Source organism: Lissotriton vulgaris, chromosome 5 (genome assembly GCF_964263255.1).
Source record: "Lissotriton vulgaris chromosome 5, aLisVul1.2, whole genome shotgun sequence".
NCBI classification, from domain to species: Eukaryota; Metazoa; Chordata; class Amphibia; order Caudata; family Salamandridae; genus Lissotriton; species Lissotriton vulgaris.
In genome coordinates this window covers 305,635,952-305,655,322 of record NC_141693.1, presented here as the reverse complement: position 1 = coordinate 305,655,322, position 19,371 = coordinate 305,635,952, and the positions used below count along the sequence as shown (strand labels likewise).

At 42.6% G+C, this 19,371-nt stretch overlaps 1 protein-coding gene across 2 annotated transcripts in view; it reads left to right on the top strand.

Annotated features, from left to right (window-relative positions):
- CFAP74 (cilia and flagella associated protein 74) overlaps positions 1 to 19,371 on the top strand; it is a 1,279,283-nt gene that overhangs the window by 552,076 nt on the left and 707,836 nt on the right. For both annotated transcript variants that reach the window (XM_086921531.1, XM_086921532.1), the window contains exon 23: positions 16,687 to 16,815. In XM_086921531.1, the coding sequence (XP_086777657.1) occupies positions 16,687 to 16,815 (129 nt within the window). The remainder of the gene's footprint in view (positions 1 to 16,686; positions 16,816 to 19,371) is intronic.

Here is a 19,371-nt window from a genome sequence, read left to right as displayed (position 1 = left end):
CTCTGGCTCCCTCACTTATATCACCACTTTTCTCCCAAGAGAGAGTTGATCTTGCTGGACTGCGGAGTCCGCCAGTTGATCCTCATACCCTTTCTGTCCCCTTTTCTCCGGTCCATCCTTCTTTCACCAGGTTGTGCTCTTCAGCTCAGACCTTGATTCTGGAGGCAGAGGTCCTTGTCCTGCTGAAGCAAATGGCCATAGAAATAGTGCTTCTGGAAGAAAATGACACAGGATATTAGTCTTTTTACTCTTTGGTCCACTAAGAAGCATAGCATTCTGAGGCGTGTCCTGGATCGCTGCCTACTGAACTTGTTCATTCACCATTCAAAATGCTGTCTCTGAGCCAAGCCTTGCTGGCCTTTGAAAGTGGGAAATTGTAAGTACATTTATATATCACTTCTTTCCCCTGACCAGGTGCTAAAGCGCTGTACGGCAAGTAGCACTTTATTACGGAACCCAAGGTTAGTGGTTAATCCAATGGTTATTGGTAATTATTGTATTTTGTCATGTGCACTCAACAAAAAATGACATGCATATACTCCAGTTTCTTTGTGATAGATTCTAATAATACAATTTAGGTGTAATCATTAGTGAGGAGTAGCTGGTTTCAGGTGAATGGTTGACGAGATGGATAGGCTGGTGGAGATTAGGCAATCTTAGATTACACGCATAGGGTTTTAAAGAGGAGAGGTTGTGATCTATAAAAATAGGAATCAGCCAAACACAGAATTACAATAAGAGAGATTAAGACTGATAGGCATGAGAATGAGAGGTGGCTGTACTCAGATTGGTGATAAAGATTTTCTAAATTGTTAATGCTGAAGCATTTTCTTTTTGTAGCCTTTCCAAGCATTTGACTCTATTCTCTTATGCTTTTGTCCAAGGGTTGTATGTCCATCCCAGTCAAAGGTTGTCTTAGACAATATTCACTTCACAAGAAAGTTCAAAAGATTTGTAATTTTCTGAGATGGGTTTAGACAGCCAGAATGGACCACTACAAGTAATTTGTTTTGGGGCCTGAACTCTGGGGATTGGTTGATGTCTGTGAACCTCCAGGACACCTACTCTCGTCTTCCTAGTGCCCCTGCTAATATATGTTACCTGAGGTTAACTGTGGCATCCCAGTGCTACCAGTTTGTGGTCTTGCCTTACGAGGTGACAGCCGTGCCTTTTGTCTTTGCAAAAGTTATGTCCATTGTGGCAGCAGATGGTCAGCAGTCCATTTATTTTTATACTTGAGCAACTGGCTCATGAAGAACGATTTTGGCACACTGACTGTTCTCCATGACTTGGGCTTTATCATCAATGTCCAAAAGACTCATGTGAAGCCAATGCCGAGGTTGACCTTCAGTGGTGCAGTTGGACATGACCCACATGAAGGCTATTCCTGCTTCCCAGGGAATTGTGGATATTTGGGAGAATATTCCAGGATGTTTGACTCAAGTCTCTCTCTTGTTCCCTTAGGTATTGCGTCAGCTTCTAAAAACATAGGGGTATGCAGATATGTGGCCGGACACCAGTCCAAACTTTAGGAACAAACATGATGATATTGGGCCGTAAAACCGAATTCCACATTATCCCCCACATTATTCTTCATTCCGCACATGCCTATACACAGTCCCCTTGAATTAGTAAGTCTGGCTCAAGCATTACCACTCAGAATTAAGACCCTACCGATATAATGATGGCAAACGTGTTTAGCTATGTACAACGTACTTACAACAACCATGTCCAGCAGCATATTGTATTTAAAGAAGCCATCCTGCATAGAGAAATTAAAAATTCTCTGACAACACCCACAACAGGCGTATTCCAGAATATTCCTTTGTTTGACGAGATCTGCTTCGGCTTTGAGAGCTTCTGTAGCCTCACTCACTAGTGGGCTCCTTTAAATACATTAAACTGTACTGCTCTGCCAGTGGACAAGACCCAAATCGTGACCTGTTTCTATTTTTTTACTGTTGAAGTTCTAGCTGGAAACAAGCATGCAAAGGTTCAGGTATATTTCTACAGTGAATTATTCCCCCTTTGCATCCTCTCCTTTACAACCCCCAGGTGTTCATCTCCCTTTTTTGCCAACTCAGTCAAGTTGTTTTCAGTTCATGAGTGACAAATCTCATTGCCAAAGTCTCCATTTGTGCAGTGGGAGGAGAAACACAATAGGGAAACAACAAAAAAAGCAATCAGCACAAAAACAAGGAGAGGAGGCAGAAGGAGCACGTACAAGGAGCATGAGATAAGTTTGGTTCTAAACATCTCTCAGACAGAACTAACCAAAGACGAATTGAGAGTACTAAACAAAGGTTTAGGGTTTGTCCCCACATACGATACCAATAAGCTGGAAATTGAGGTTGCATTTTACAGATTCATGAGAGTCCTAAAATTGAGACATTTCTTCACTAATATTGTGCCATCCCAAAATGACAAAGAAGAACCTGAATTTCTGGAATTCAGGCCCAAATCTAAATTTCAAGCACCCACAACACACAAAATTTTGGAAGCCTTTGAAAAATCAGTTATCAGCGATTTAGAAAGCCTGAATGTCAAGAAATCAAAAAGAAAGAATCTTTCAGTATACGACAGATCTGTACTCAAAGGGCTTCAAGAAAATCAGAGCATTCTGATACAGAAAGCCGATAAAGGAGGCGCCATAATAGTGATGGACAAAACTATGTACAACCGAAAGATAGAAGAACATGTGGCTGACACTTCCATTTATTTTGAGCTGGACAAAAATCCTATTGAAGAATTACAAATTGCTCTCAATGACATTTTGACAAAAGCCCTTGAATTAGGGTATATCTCTGCTAAGACCAAACAATTTTTGACAGTACAATTTCCTAGAATAGCACGCCTTTATATGCTCCCCAAGGTGCATAAAAATCTATTGGATCCGCCCATGCGTCCCATTGTCACTGGATGTGGGACAGTATTTGAACCATTGGGCCAATACATCGATACATTCCTTCAGTCTTTTGTACAAAAATGGCCATCGTACATTAAAGACACCAATGATTTCTTATCGACATTAAGGGAGACTCAAACACCAAGTTCTATTTTTGTGTGTACCATCGACGTGAAGTCGTTGTACACCTCTATCCCTCATCAAGCCGGAATGGAGGCCGTGGAATGGGCTCTGCTACAACAACCCTTTGTAAAGGCAGAAAAAGTTTTCATTTTGGAACTTTTACATTTTTGTTTGTATCATAGTTATTTTCAATGGTTATCAAAGTTTTATCTCCAACAGAATGGCACGTCCATGGGATTTGCTGGGGCCCCGGCATACGCTAATACCTTCATGGCCAAATTTGAAGCTGACCATATTTACACGAACACCGTTTGGAATGAAAACGCAATCTTATATCGCAGATTCATAGACGATATATTTGTATTATGGTCTGGAACCAAGGAAAGTCTAGAATTTGAAATTGCTAAATTGAACCATTGTGAAGGCAACATTGAATTTACACATGCTATCAGCGATAAAGAATTGCCATTCTTAGATGTTTTGATTAATATTGAGGACACGCAGATCAAAACGAAAGTGTTCAGAAAAGAGACTGATGTGAATAATTCATTGTCATTTCACAGTTTTCACCCTCAAAACCTAAAGAATAACCTACCAGTATCGCAATATATGCGGATCAAAAGGATCTGCTCTCAAGAGGAAGATCTAAAAGAGAATCTGAGAATCCAACATCAACGCTACAAAGAACGAGGTTATCCTGAGGAAATTTTGCTTAAAGCAAAAAAAAGGATAGATTCAAACAGCAGGGAGAATCTGTTAATTCAGAAACCAAAAAAAACCACGGACAGGCACGTGTTTGTATCCAAGTTTTCTACTTCATCTCAAAGAGTGAAAACAATTATCAATAAACATTGGGATCTCTTGAGGAATGAAGATGATTTTAATGGAATTTTTGATAACAAACCAATTTTCGCGTACACAAGGTCGAAGAACCTTAAAGAACTGCTGTTGACCCCTATTAGGGACACAGAAGTGTCCAATAGAGGGATGAAGAAATGTGAGAATTGTGTCCATTGTTCTAATGTGATCCTAGGAAAAACATTACATCATCCACAAACTGGAAAAGCAATGGAACTGCACTACAATGGAGACTGCAATTCAAAAAATTTAATTTATTACATCAAGTGTCCCTGCGGAAAATTCTACGTAGGGAAAACGGAGAGAAAACTCAAAACGAGAATAACAGAACATAAAAGCACAATAAGAAACAAAAATGTGAAAAGTAACCTGGCAAAACACTGGAATGACAACAATCATGGCATAGCTCAGATTAGGTTCTCCATTTTGGAAGTTGTTAAAGTTTACGAGGGGGTTGATCTCACCAGATCCCTCCTCCAAAGAGAAATACATTGGATTAGGTTTTTGGTTACCCAGGAACCCAAAGGGTTAAATGAAAAAATCGATTTATCATGTTTCATATGAGTTTTCTACCCATGCAGTCTGTTTCAGCTTGATGTCTGCTTTTTTGTAGAATGTCATGACAATTGAATAATAGCACGAAAACAATGTATAGTAGGAGTATTTTACAAAAAACACACACCATTTTCTTCTCTTTCTTTCTTTTTATCTTTTGGTGTTTATTTAATTCTTTCACTTCGAGGCTTTATCGTGTGATTACCGAGTCGCTTTTGACTCTTTGAATATGGCGCCCGTAGTTTTGGGATCTCCAGCTGGTTAGCCAAGTCCTTTGTTAGTGTTTATACCGCCAAGCCACCATGCTTTGTATTGAGGAAGAACGCGGTGTGTCCCACACAGCGAGTCGGTGTACCTAGCAGCAGTTGTAGCGCATATTCGAGTTGTGGAGCAGAAGTTTGAGGCATAGTTCTTCTGATTACGGTAAGGGGTCTCTAAACAATCCGTCTAGATTGACCCGATTTGGTAGTGAGGTTTTCCGAACCCAGAGTTGAGTGACCCGATTTGTTATTGCAGATCAGACAAGATCCTTGCAGGAGCAGAACTCCCCGTTTTTTTGCTTCGAGCGTTTACAATAAGGTAAGAGAGAACAGCACGAATGGCTAGTGAGTTCATTTGATAGTTGAGAGCAGCTTTCTCCATGGTTTTTTATACGTTTTTCATACGTTTTTATGATTTAGATTGAAGATATAGGTGATGTCTGCTTTTTTGTAGAATGTCATGACAATTGAATAATAGCACGAAAACAATGTATAGTAGGAGTATTTTACAAAAAACACACACCATTTTCTTCTCTTTCTTTCTTTTTATCTTTTGGTGTTTATTTAATTCTTTCACTTCGAGGCTTTATCGTGTGATTACCGAGTCGCTTTTGACTCTTTGAATATGGCGCCCGTAGTTTTGGGATCTCCAGCTGGTTAGCCAAGTCCTTTGTTAGTGTTTATACCGCCAAGCCACCATGCTTTGTATTGAGGAAGAACGCGGTGTGTCCCACACAGCGAGTCGGTGTACCTAGCAGCAGTTGTAGCGCATATTCGAGTTGTGGAGCAGAAGTTTGAGGCATAGTTCTTCTGATTACGGTAAGGGGTCTCTAAACAATCCGTCTAGATTGACCCGATTTGGTAGTGAGGTTTTCCGAACCCAGAGTTGAGTGACCCGATTTGTTATTGCAGATCAGACAAGATCCTTGCAGGAGCAGAACTCCCCGTTTTTTTGCTTCGAGCGTTTACAATAAGGTAAGAGAGAACAGCACGAATGGCTAGTGAGTTCATTTGATAGTTGAGAGCAGCTTTCTCCATGGTTTTTTATACGTTTTTCATACGTTTTTATGATTTAGATTGAAGATATAGGTGACTACGATACCAGTAAGTTTGTTTCTCCGTGATTTTGGGTTATTTCTTGGCACATTGAGGTGCATTCACTGGGGTAATGGTTATGTGTGTCTTCACTCCGCTAGCATGTTTTCAATGACGTTTTGGACACCTTGTACATATTGATGATTTGTTTTCTGTCTCATCTATTACTGATAGAGTAACCATACACACAATTCATTCCACAGGCCCCTGAGGAAGAGCTCATTTGAGCTTGAAATGCATTGGGCATCAAGATAAAGTCATCTATTGTCAATGTTTAAAATGCAATAATGTGAATTTTATTTCATTGTATAACTATGTTTTGAATGAAACTATTGTGTAACTAGGGAAAAGTTACCGAATCATTTTTTTTTTATTATTTGTTGATAAACCATATATCTTGAAAACAAACGATTGTGTTTAATTGAGTAAAAATTAAGGCGGAGTGTTTGTACTACAACCGCACAGAGCGACAGTGCGCTAGGGTTAAGTGTCACAGACATTTAAGATAGGTTTTCAGTTGCAGGCACGGACAAGACAAACGTGCTACCTTAGCAGCACGCTGAGGAAAAATATATAAAAAAAAATTCAGTATAATTGGTTGAACCTTTGATACACCCCGAGTGCTCCTCCTACCCACCATTCATAAGGAGAAACACAATAGCCACCATCTACCTGCCTCAGGAAAGGAACAGGGCCAGCATGCAGGTATCTGTGAAGCCCTGCAATTCTTAATTTGGATCCACTGAGGCTGAAACTGGATAGCTGGCTACATTTGTATTCTGAATAGACTGGTGGTATTCATCCAGTTAAAATCCTAGAATTCTCTCTTGAGTCTATACTTCTGCCGCATGGTATCGCACAACTCCCATAGCCTGCGTGTCGGGGCTAACCCTCCCAGCTCCAGTCCTGACATTTTTGTATGGGCAACAAGTGCCCCTTCACAGATGAGCTGGTCTGACATATCCCTGTGTTGGCAATTGATCACTAATCTGAAGCCAGGCTGAGAGCAAAAACAGGTACTGCAGCACAGGCAGCAGACTCTTCTGCCCATAAATACTACCATTCTAACTGCATGAGACACCTATCCTGTTGTTACTACACTGGTCGCAAACCAAAACATCAGGAGTAGTTTCTGATTTTACCACTCTCTGGTACAGCCTAATTTGGGGCCCATAGGGAGGATGAACCTACAAGTAGAAGGTGGAATCTGACACCTTTACCAGTGTGCTAGAAAAAGTGATTTACAAGACCAAAGTATAAAGGGAGCTCTGGTAAAATGTGCATTAAGTGAGTGTGTTTAACCCAACTACTAGTAGGAAATCCACAGAAGACCTGGTACCTATTAAGTCATGGCACCCTGAAGCCTCCTTTTACTCGCAACCAGAAAAAGTGCAGTTTGAACAACGCACAGGAACCCTGCTCCTTCTCCTCTCACAACCGTTAAAAACCCAGTTAGTCGGAGTATCAGAGCAACTTTCCAGCATAATAGAACTTCACCAAAAACAGCGTTGGAGTATTGCACATATCAAGGCTCAAAAGCACTAGACTGTTCATATGCTTTAGGTGTTCATATAGTCTTTAATAAAAGCATAGAATAAAAAGCCCATAGATTTCAATTGGACAAAAAGATGTGGGCCTACGTTTTTTCAAACAGAGAAAGTTCTAAAAGAATTCCAACACATCCTAGATCTAGAACCAAAAAATCAAATGCTTGAACAGAGAGAACATCAGCCTATCGGCTTTACTTCAAATCTCGGTGCATCTACATTAAGAAGACTGAATGTTAGACCTTCAAAATGCATATTTTGACATCACAGTTTCAGTGAAACACAGAAAACCCCCGTCATTTGTCGGGAACAACCATCATTACAATAGAAGGTCTTACCATTCGGCCTGATGGCAGCTCTCCATGTCGGCTTCAAATGCATTGGTGCAACAGTGGCTCACTTTGGCAAAATAGAATTCTTTGTACTTCTATACTTGATTGATTGGCTTCTGAAGGCATACTTATCAAAAGGTTATGTTAGAGGTATACACAAGTGCAAAACTCCTCCAGTGTTTGGGGTTCAACTGCAGCAACTCGACACCCCCAGAATGCAAAAATCCAGTGTTTGTAAGCTCATTTTGAATCAAGGAATGCACAAGTGTTTATTTTGGGAGAGAAGCTATATTTTATCTATGAGAGTGTATTTCCCTCCTAGCCAATCCTCACCCTACAGCCATGCTTATCTGATGGTAGCAGTGACCTTCTGCATTTACATAACACATTATCGGAGATCTCTACAAGAATGTCTTATAGATCAATGATGCCTTGACGCAGAAGAGAAGTTGAAACTGATACACAGCTCTACAGAGAGAAATGAAAGATGTGCTCAAAGGAGTAATGTTCCATAAGCAGTTCCTTCCCAGCATTCTTGATGGAATGATCCTCCCCAGGCCTCACTTAAAGATTCCAGGAACTTTGTCGCGGGGAGAGTAGTCATATCACATTAACTTGCTGATTTCGAGGGTGGTCCGTCTACTTTACAGGCCTTTTCTTGCCTTAGTTACAACAAATAAAGCAATACCTTCTCAATAGGTATGGAGGAATGAGATTTAGACCATCCAGAATAGACCCTGGGACTGCCAGGCCATAGCAGTGGATCTGCTTTGTACAAAAGATGAGAAAGGATATGTTCAAATTGACGGAGTAGGAAAGTGTAAGAATCACAATTGACTAATGCATGATAAAGCGCTCTCAGAATTCTTGGAGCAGTAGTGCACACCTTAAATTGACCTTATTGCCAAGACAAAAAAAACACCCAGAATGCAGAGAATGTCCATCCATTCATCAGGATCTCAGCTCTCAGCTGGAGTATTCAAGCAACTCCAGCCCTTCATTGCTAGTTGTGGTTTCCACTCTATCTTCTTTTGTCAGTGAGGCAATACCAAAGATTGTCATACAAACCCCATCTCCTGAGCAGCAGAGTGGACAGCTTTCTCCATTACAGTCTTCCAGCCCGAGGATCTGCAGTGCTGGAATTTTAATCTGCTGGCCACCTATATAAACATTCTGACAGAGACAACATGTTCTTCCTCTTGGTCCTCTATTTCCTTCAAGCTCAGGGAAGAAAGAGCATGAATCTCAAGATATGAGAGCAAGATACTGTTTGTCCTTATATGTTTTTACCCAGTGCTGTTTGTTTTACTGTAGTCTGCTGTGAGAGTTCATCTTGCTGCCAGGAAATTCCATCCTGGTATTCTTTTTCACCATTCGAGTCATAAAGGATACTTTCGACAGATCTTAAAAACCTATCCCTCTGTAAAAAATAAAAAAAAGCCTCCACCTCCAGAGGTGCATAGTAGTTCTTTCTAAATGAACACGCTCTCTGAACCAATGCATACAGCTCACCTTCTGATGAAACGTGACCTTCTCATTGTAATAACATTGACCAGACAGATTATCCGGTTACGGACCTTGGTTCTTCTAAATGATTCACTACATCTCGTAAGAATAAAGTCCTTTAGACACCACTCTTCTTTCCTCCCAGTGGTTATTTGAGCTTTTCATAACACTTTCTTCCATCCCTAACTCATACTGTCTATCAGAGCGATCTCTCAAAACACTAAATGTGAAATAGTAATTTGCTAATATCCAAGAGAACAAAACTGTTTAGTAAATCTAAGCATATAGTTGCTACCTGCAATGCTACACTCACAGGCACAATAGAATGAATGAACTCCACATTGAAGAGGATAATGTATCAACACATGTAACGGTGGGCAAGCCATAGAACTCACCGGCCGAGCCAGAGCTGAGTGGGTGGTCTAGCCCAATTATGAACTGAACCAGCAAATGTTTTCTAGTATGTATTACTACTATCATTACAGCATATTGACTTCTGTTCACAGACAAAGACACACAGACAGATAGACAGTCTTACACACACTCACTCACTCACTCACCCTCTCATACTTCCCTCCCTTAGCCGCATGTTCATTCACACCCTCTTTGGTCACTCATACCCTCTCACCCTTTTCCGCACTTTAACTTGCTCACTTTCACTCACAGTCACACTCACTCTGTCTCAATGTCTCACTCCACCATTCCCTCCTCTCTCTGTCACTTTCACTTTCACTCACTCTCATTCTCTCCTCATTCTCTCACGCTACTACTTATCCTTTCTCCCTTTCATACACTCTTCCTCCCTCTTTCACTCACTCGCACTAACAATAACTCTTACTCACTTACCCTCTCTCGCTCTCTTACTTTTATTTTCTTTCACTCATCTCCTCTCACCCAGTCTCACACTCTGTCTCTCACTCATTCACTTTCACTCTCTCTCTCTGTTCAGGTCTTCACTTCCCCCTCTCTCTATCTCTCTCTCTCTCTCTCTCTCTCTCTATCTCTCTCTCTCTCTCTCTCTCTCTCTCTCTCTCTCTCTCTCTCTCTCTCTATCTCTCTCTCTCGCTCTCCCTCTCTTGTTCTCATTTTCTCATCTCCACCCAACCCACATTACCTCGGTATTACTCTGCCACTCTGGGTCTCTCTCTCTCTTTCTTGGTCTTTCTCCCTCCCCTTTCTTTCTTTAACTCTGCCCATACCTCTGTTTTTCTTTCTGCTCCAACTGTCTCATCTCTCTCTCTCTCACTCGTCCCGGTGAAAGAGTGGCACCTGGGAGCTTTGAAATGTAAAATAAATGTGCTTGTGAATTGACAAATCCTATAGCGCAGCAACACTGGAAAGGCCACGAATCGCTTCCTCCTGTGTTAGACATGGGCTTCTAATGGTTGCAAGAAGCCAGCATTTCTGGGTGTCCCCAGGGTCTGTCTAACGCTGCAGGTTTTTTGCTTTTTAAGTACCCCATAATCAAAAGGCAGATGCCCTGTGGCACTGTCTAGCTCCTCCTCTGCTGCACCCAATGTGCTTGAAGAATAATATGAAAGTGCTCTTGAGGAGAGGGAGGCAGAGACCACAGAAATGCTTTGCCCCTAAAGGACCCTGGGCAGCCCACAAGTGGTCATCTGGCTAGAGCCAAGCTCACAGGAGCTATGAAGGAGAAATGTTTTTGAATATTATTTAAAAAAAAGATCTCATAATTGACAGTCTTTGTTACAAACAGCCCAAACATGCCATATACTTGGGTGGAACTGTGCTCATACCAGCCCCTTCAGAAGGACACACTATTGAGTATCCTACAACAAAACATGTTAAGGCTATGAATACAGACAGAGAAAGATACACACACTGCCCCCTCTCTGCTAAGCCACGCACATGCCTACTGGCCTGGAGAGGACATAAGAAATGCCGTCCAAACACTAAGACCACTCACTCACCCTTCAGAGATGACACATTCCACTACCAGAGTAATCTACTCATACACTCTGATGATTGTGCATCTTCACAAGCCTAATCAAACTGCTGGCTGGAATGGAAACCCTGGAACCACTTGTAAAGTAATTCCCGGGCTGCAGAAGGCCCTACACTGGCTGACAAATAGCAGAGAACCAACACAGCAGCACTAATCTTTACTTCTACATCATGACCTTTACAATGTCTCTCCTGCTCTCGTTGAGGGCTCTGTAACATTGGTTTTCCAAATTCTGAATGTATCCTTCTGACAATGAGAAGAGATCTTATGGGTTGTGTATATAAAGGAAATCCAATACTGGAGATATAGTATTATATATAGGCTTTCCTGTTTTCAGATTCTATTTTTGGTAAATTCTGGTGGGGGTTTTCAGTGATTTCAATACCTTAAAACAACTGTGGTTATCAGTGATTACACATTTCCTCGTCATTAAAACCAACAGAAAGAGTTTTTTTTCAGTGTTTATGGAATGTTTTGCTTTTATTATTGCTTGCTTTCTGCCCTGATAGTGCATGGCATATAGACCGTGTACTTACAGTGTATATGAGGTCCAAATACAGTTTTGCAAATCAAACTTACTGTACTGCACCATACAAAACTTCTTCAGTGAGTCTTTGGTCATGCATGATCACTGTTTCCTTCCCAGGTAAACTTTTAACTGTGAAAAGTCTCTCTCAACATTGGCACTTGAGGAAGTCAATGCCAAAACAGCCAGTACACAATTTCTTAACTCTGGCCACCTTCATAGCTTTTCCATGCCAATACTGGTAAACCTGAAGATTGTGATTCTCTGGGACTGATTCTGTAACAAATGCATTGAACTTGGCGCATATGCACTCAGAGTTATTGAAGAGGTAAAAAATGAAGCAGTGCTTTTCAAAGTCTGGAGAAAATTCTACTTCACGGAAGAGATCTAGAACTTGTGTAGAGTACCACTGTGAGGCTTCAATGACTTCAAATGCCATGGTTGGTGAAGGGACATTTCTATGCATGATTGCAAGCCATTTCTCATGCATTGTAAATATACATTTCCTGAATTGCTCCTCAACTTTCCTTTGCCTACCAAGTGGCAAACATTCTAACATGTAACATGTTGCAGTGCCAAAGTCACGAAAATTGTCACCCAGCCTATTGTCAAGGAGATGTTTCACATCTACATCTATTACGCTGAACACTTGGTAGACAAGGGTGTTTTCAGACTCTAGTTTTTTGATTATGTCCACTACAGCAGTCATGTTTTCCTGTAAAAATGTAAGAATGCAGTGTACTTTTTTTTCACATCACTATCAATATGCGACTGACCATCCTCACATTTCTTGCCTTTGGCATCATCACTACGCAAAAATTCTGTAAACGGTCGCCATATGGATAAAATAGCATTCACGGCATTTAGGACTGAGAAGCACTGGCTAAATGACACAGTTGGGATGAATCTTTCTTTGATGCCACACAAAGCGAAAAATGAGAAATACTTGCATTTTAGTTCCCGTGCATAACAAAAAAGTGCACCAGAATTAACTACAAAGTTGATTGCATTCTTCATTAACTCTGAAGATTGTAACTATGCTTTCAGCATACAATATAGGAAGTGGCAACGATCTCTTACAAGGAAGCACTTCCGCTCAGTTATCGATTTTGACAGGTCATCACACAACTTTTTCATATACATAGCTGAATCACTCCAAATACAAACAATATCACTCCAATCTTTGTTGAATTTGGTAAGAACTTTTTGCAGCAGCATTCCAAGTGACACTGTGTTGATGTTTTCTAAACGTCTCGTGCCATGTTTTCAACACTACCCAAGATGCTTGATGACAGCCCTCTTATCGCATATACCTGTCACTGCACCTTGCATTGAATGTTTAAAGCCTGGGGTGTTTGGCAATTCACTACAATCAATACTGACTCTAGAAAAGGGGGCTGATGTATCAAAGGGTTGCAACCATTCTCTGTCTGTGGGTAAATGCAATAGTATATATTGGGAATATTCTCAAGCAACCAGCCATTTTACCTATCAGTGAAAGAATCAAACGTAGCCAAAATATTAAATATGATTTAGATATTTCCTGATTCTCTGCAGTTTATAAAATAATCGAAATTTACCCAAACATGCATTGAAACCCTGCAGCTTTATTCCAAAGACCACAAAACTGACAAATGCAAATGTGACCAGAATAATGTTAGTCCAGTCTTTCTTGCTGCTACCTTGTATAACAAAGTTACATTGTGTTGGCCCCTTCAGGAAGAAATAACAAGCATTGGAAATGCAATAGGTCTCGCACCATTATAGTTAGTGCTTTTAGAATTGTTTATGGGTTTTTTTTGTAAATGTTTAGCATTTTTGTTTCCTGTAGCCAATGCTAAAGAATTACAAATAAAAAAAGCAATAAACATTTCTTAAAGCTCTAACTGAAATGGTCTGAGACCTATTGCACTGTGTGAGGGTGAGGGGTTGAGGGTGAGTGAGGGTGGGTGAGGGTGAGTGAGGGTGAGGGGTTGAGGGTGAGTGAGGGTGAGGGGTTGAGGGTGAGTGAGAGTGAGGGTGAGTGAGGGTGAGGGGTTGAGGGTGAGTGAGAGTGAGGGTGAGTGAGGGTGAGGGTGAGTGAGGGTGAGGGGTTGAGGTTGAGGGTGAGGTGTTGAGGGTGAGTGAGGGTGAGGGTGAGTGAGGTGTTGAGGGTGAGTGAGGGTGAGGGTGAGTTAGGGTGAGGGGTTGAGGGTGAGTGAGAGTAGTTGAGGCTGAGTGAGGGTGAGTGAGAGTGAGGGTGAGTGAGGGGTTGAGGGGGAAGGTTTGAGGGTGAGGGTGAGGGGTTGAGGGTGAGTGAGGGTGAGGGGTTGAGGGAGGGTGAGTGTGGGTGAGGGTGAGTGAGGGTGAGGGTGAGGGTGGGTGAGGGTGAGTGAGGGTGAGGAGTTGAGGGTGAGTGAGGGTGAGGGTGAGTGAGTGTGAGGGGTTGAGGGTGAGTGAGGGTGAGTGAGGGTGAGGCTGAGGTGTTGAGGGTGAGTGAGGGTGAGTGAGAGGTTGAGGGCAAAGGGTTGAGGGTGTGAGGGTGAGGGGTTGAGGGTGAGTGAGGGTGAGGGGGTGGGGGTGAGGGGGTGAGGGTGAGGGGGTGAGGGTGAGGGGGTGAGGGGTGAGGGTGAGGGGTGAGGGTGTGGGGTGAGAGTGAGGGGGTGAGGGTGTGGGGTGAGAGTGAGGGGGTGAGGATTAGGGGGTGATTGTTAGGGGGTGTGAGCGTTAGGGGGTGTGAGCGTTAGGCGGTGTGCGGGTTAGGGGGTGTGAGGGTGAGTGTGAGTGAGGGGGTGTGAGGCTTCGGGTGTGTGACGTTGCGTGAGTGTGAGTGTGTGTGAGGGTGAGTGAGGGTGTGAGAGGTGTTGTTATGCAGAGGGTGTGTGAGGCTGAGGGTGTGTGAGGGTGAGTGTGAGTCATTGTAAGGTGTTGAGGGTGAGTGAGGGTGAGTGAGGGGTTGAGGGTGAGTGAGGGTGAGGGTGGGTGAGTTTTATAGCAGAGTAGCTCCTTTGTGACTCCTTGTCACCCGAACACTTTTTCCACTCTTGGGATTTGATACTAGTAAGCCGGTTGCACTAATACATCTGAACGTTAGTACTGGTAAAAAAAAGCCCATAACTGGGAAAACAGAGTCTTGATGACATGTTCAGCCTAAGATTTAAGTATGTGACCTAGGTCCTGCCAACACTGATTTTTGGCTGCACACAGCTAATGTTTTTCCTAATTGGAACGTGACTTTATTTTACCTTTCTGTCACATTTGTTTACAGGTAGTGGTGTATAATGTAAAATATCCTACCTATTGAGAGTAAAATGCCCGCCAGTATTAGGTCAATCATGCATTTTTTTTTACCATTCACTCACTATAACTAGAGTTTCTACTCCCATTTGGCAATAAATATGCAAATAGTGCTATTTGGGCAGGATTTGAAGTAGATTTTATATAATTTACAACTGAGTTGGATTAATTAAAGGCGCATTAGTGTTAGGCGGGCTGAGTCTAGAAATGCTCTTCGGGGGTGGGGCGGGGGGAGGGGTGGTTGGGGGGTAGGGCTAGGACTTCCTTCCCTCTCCATTATTTAAATATTTACATCAATACAACAGAGATTACTGTGAACAGAACACACAAGGGAGGCGTTTACTTTACGCTGGCATTCGTTACCTTACGGCTGATAATGTCTTTAGAAATAACATGCGTTGCATACACAGTGTCAGCACAGAGGTTTTGCTCTCAAAGGGGAAAAAATGCATGCCGTGCTCCTCACGCACCCCCTCTCCCCAACCATCTTAGTTATTAGCACCACCATGGTTGAAAAGAGCAGAAAAGCAATGCCAATGAGAGGAAAGCCGTTTTGTGCAGGAGACAGTAAATGAAGACAGAAAGAAGCGGCTGGACTGACACAGAAAGCTCCGCGGTGTAGAGAAGGCGAGACTCCTGAACGCGAGTGTATGAGTACGAGGAAGAAGATCAAATAGAGAGTGAGTTAAGACAGGTGAGGGTGGGGGGTAAAGGTGTGGGGGTGGGGTGTTGGGAATGAACGTGAGTGTATGAGTCGAGGAAGAAGATCAAATAGAGAGTGAGTTAAGACAGGTGAGGGTGGGGGGTAAAGGTGTGGGGGTGGGGTGTTGGGAAAGAGCCCTTGCAGTCTGAAGGGGAAAGAGAAGTGCATCTGGCATAGGAGACTTTATCGTGAAGGATATTAGAGTGTGAGACAAAGGAGACGGCAAGGAGAGAGGTGAACAGAGAAGAAGTAGATGAGAGAGAGAACAGAGGAGAGATTTAGAGAGACAAAACGAGAAGGAGGGAGAGAGGCATAAAGTGAGGGACGAGAGAGAGGGGAAAAGAGTGTACATGTGTGAGAGAGAGAGTAAGAGGCAACGAGTAACGGCTTGAGGAGGTGAGGGAAGGGCTAAAGGCAACAATGTCACCGGGTGAAAAAAAAGCCAAAGAGAAAGCAGGGTAACCTGACCCAGGAGGGGGGAGGTGGGAGGAGAAATGCGTCTCGGCCGGAGCAGGGGGCGGAGCAGGGAGAGCGGGCTTTGAAATGTACTTCACACGGCCGGCCGGTCGTGAAACTGAAAGCATGGCCGGCCGGCCGTGAAAGCCTTTGATGCCGCAGGGGGTGGAGCGGCACCAGCTGGGAGAGTAGGCAAGGCAGGCGGCTGGGGGCATGTGCACGCGCTTTTAAGCTCAATGCGCATGCGCATTGAGCTTAAATTTCTCGTGCACTGCAAGGAATCGCCACGATTCCTTGCAAGTTGGATAAAGAGTGGATAAGCCACCATAGTCTCGCTTGCTCGATGCGCATGCGCATCGACAGGCGAGACCTAAAAATGACTCTTTTACTCTCCTTTTATTTTCTTCGAATGGCATTTACTTTGTGGTTCTGCAGGTGTTTTTTCAGTGTTTATATGTTTACACCAGTGATGGCTATTTCCCTTTGGGTTAGGTGTTATCAGTTATTATAGGCTTAAACCTAACACAGGATAGGCTAATTATATGTAAGTAAAGTTATTTTCTCCGGTTTGTCTGCAGGGCTAGTACCGCACTGCGCCTGAACTTTGATGTCTGCAAAGAGCTCAAACACCACATGGAGCTGCTCCCCCGAACTGGATACATCCAGGCTCATTCCTCCTTCAACGTGCAGCTGAAGTTCCTGCCCAGGTGAGCTCACCCCGATAAAACAGGTGGTTTTTAATTTTCATAGCATTATAAGTGAATAATGTGACATTTATTCAACTTAATACTTTTGGCTATATCTTGACGTATTGAAGTACAGTATCTCACAGTGGAGGCATCTACAGAGCACTTAGAAAACGTCTCTATTCTGACCCTCACCAAGCATTGGTCTTCAAATAATGATTCATCCACCAAGCAGTGCTCAATTCATGAAAGAAAGAGTGCCGATGCCTGAAGCTCTGCTCAGAAGCCCCTTTTCTGAATCGGTTTTGGCCACTATAGGTGTGGCAGGGTATACTCAGACATAAGTCCCTTGCTCACTGCACCATCAGGATTCAAGCAAGCCGGGCCGACGACGGCTGAAATACCAGAAACCGGTCCCCGGAAGCTTGTCTCCTTTCTGGTGAAGAATTGGCTTGGTAGTTTGTTCTGCCCTGTTCCCATTATGCACTGGGCCAGGGACAGACTAATTTGCATATAGCCAGGTTCTGAGCTGGAATGGTGCAGTGAGCTAAATAACGGTGATGGATCAAGCCCTGATCTTTGGACTGGGTAAGAGTGGTCTGCTTAATTCAGACACTCTGTTCATCACCACCCCCTTTTCTGAACTGCTCAGAAGTCGGCGGCTGGTGCAATTAATTGTTGGCTGGTAGTCTTTAATCCACTGCCAGACACTCCCTGCTCATTTTTCCCACTCTTGCAGGTACCTGCTTTCTCCCTTTGTGACAGTTTTGTCACTGTTCTCTTCCTCCGTCTTTCTGATCTGCATGTTTCTTCTCTTGTACTTGCTAAACGTCGGATGCTAAAAAATAAGTGCAGGTTCCCAAAAATAAATACTGCTGCTTCCACCGGCAACCAGTGGCTCAAATTGAGTACTAGTGAATGGTATCAACCTGCACACCCTCTTTATTGAGTTTCTACTATGTATGCTCTACTAATACAATGAATCGGTGTGTGCTGCTTCATTGATGGGATCTGCCACTTTCCCTAAAAAGATACTTTGCTAAGCTAAGTACGCGGTAACCTGCGTATCGTGTTGAAGCGCACTACGCAATGACCCCAAAAGGTTCAACAAAAACTAGTACATAATCAATAAAAAACATATTTACATACAAGTCAAAGACAAAGTCTAGTTAACATACTAATGTATTCTTTCATTCAAAATTTCATGAAGTGAAATGAACGTTGACACTTAATTGACAGTTCGCTTCAGTTTGAACAATAATATAATCTCCAAAACAATAATGATTACATCAAACAGAATCCGTGAACCTGTTCCTTATGCTAGTCCCAATGCATTTCGGGTTCGTGGAACCCTTCACATCAAACAGAATCCGTGAGCCTGTTCCTTATGCCAGTCCCAATGCATTTCGGGTTCGTGGAACCCTTCCTCAGGGGAAAAGATTTGAAGCAAACTAAGAAACAGTGATTGGCCACTTGCTGGGAACACAAAGAGTAATACACATTGTGAATTTCTGAGGAAAAAGAAAAAATTGCAATGACTATGCAAAGCTACAATTGAAAATTAAAGATTACCAATTCATGTTTCCATCTGTACCAAGCCAGACTAGGGTGCCATCACCAAGCCCGAAAAGTAAGGTGCAAAAGTGACCAACGGATTGTGAAAAACATGTGAATGTGAATGCAATATCATGAACTAACGCTTTTGCCAATCCCCGTGCCAAATTCTGTTTTAACAGGACAAGGGAAACCCAAAAGGAATAACACTAGGGTCCTTGGGCAGTAATCTATTGTACAAGACAGAAGACCCTAGTCATTTAGGATCATGAGAATGATAGACATATACTAAATAGTATGTATGACCTCTGTCCAGCCTGACAGGATTTTATTCGACAAATCTTTTGTATTGGTTCATATATTCAACATTAATACAAAAGTGGGCACAGCCTGTGACCCACAGGAGACAAGACAAAACAAGTGACAGGAAATTATGTAAAAGCGCACAAGGCGGTCTGTACATTTTTGGATGTCAAAATTTCCATTACACAACAAGGCCTCATCACAGACCTCCACAGAAAAGAAACTGACCGAAATAATACCCTCCACTACACTAGTTTCCACCAGGGATCCCTCAAAAAACATTTACCATTTTCCCAAATGTTGCGCATTAAACGCATCGTGTCTGATGAACAAACCTACCACCTACGCATCAAAGAAATGCAAAACCGATTTTTGGATAGAGGATATCCTGAACAAGTTATCAACGAAGCTCACACCCGTGTATCTACCATTCCGAGAGCCCAAAGTCTCAGCAGAACACCAAAGAACACCGAACAACGCATGGTATTGGTTTCTAAATACTCAACAGCAAGCCAGGCTTACAAAAGAATCATTCTCCGACACTGGCCCATATTTCAAATGGAACCCGATTTCAGGGACATGTTTACAAATCCGCCATTGTTTGCATAAACCAGGAATAAAAACATCAAAGAAATCCTCTCCAAACAAACTCCTAAACTAAAAACTTACAAAGGCACCCAACCTTGCTTTAATTGCAACCACTGCAACAGTATCATCAAG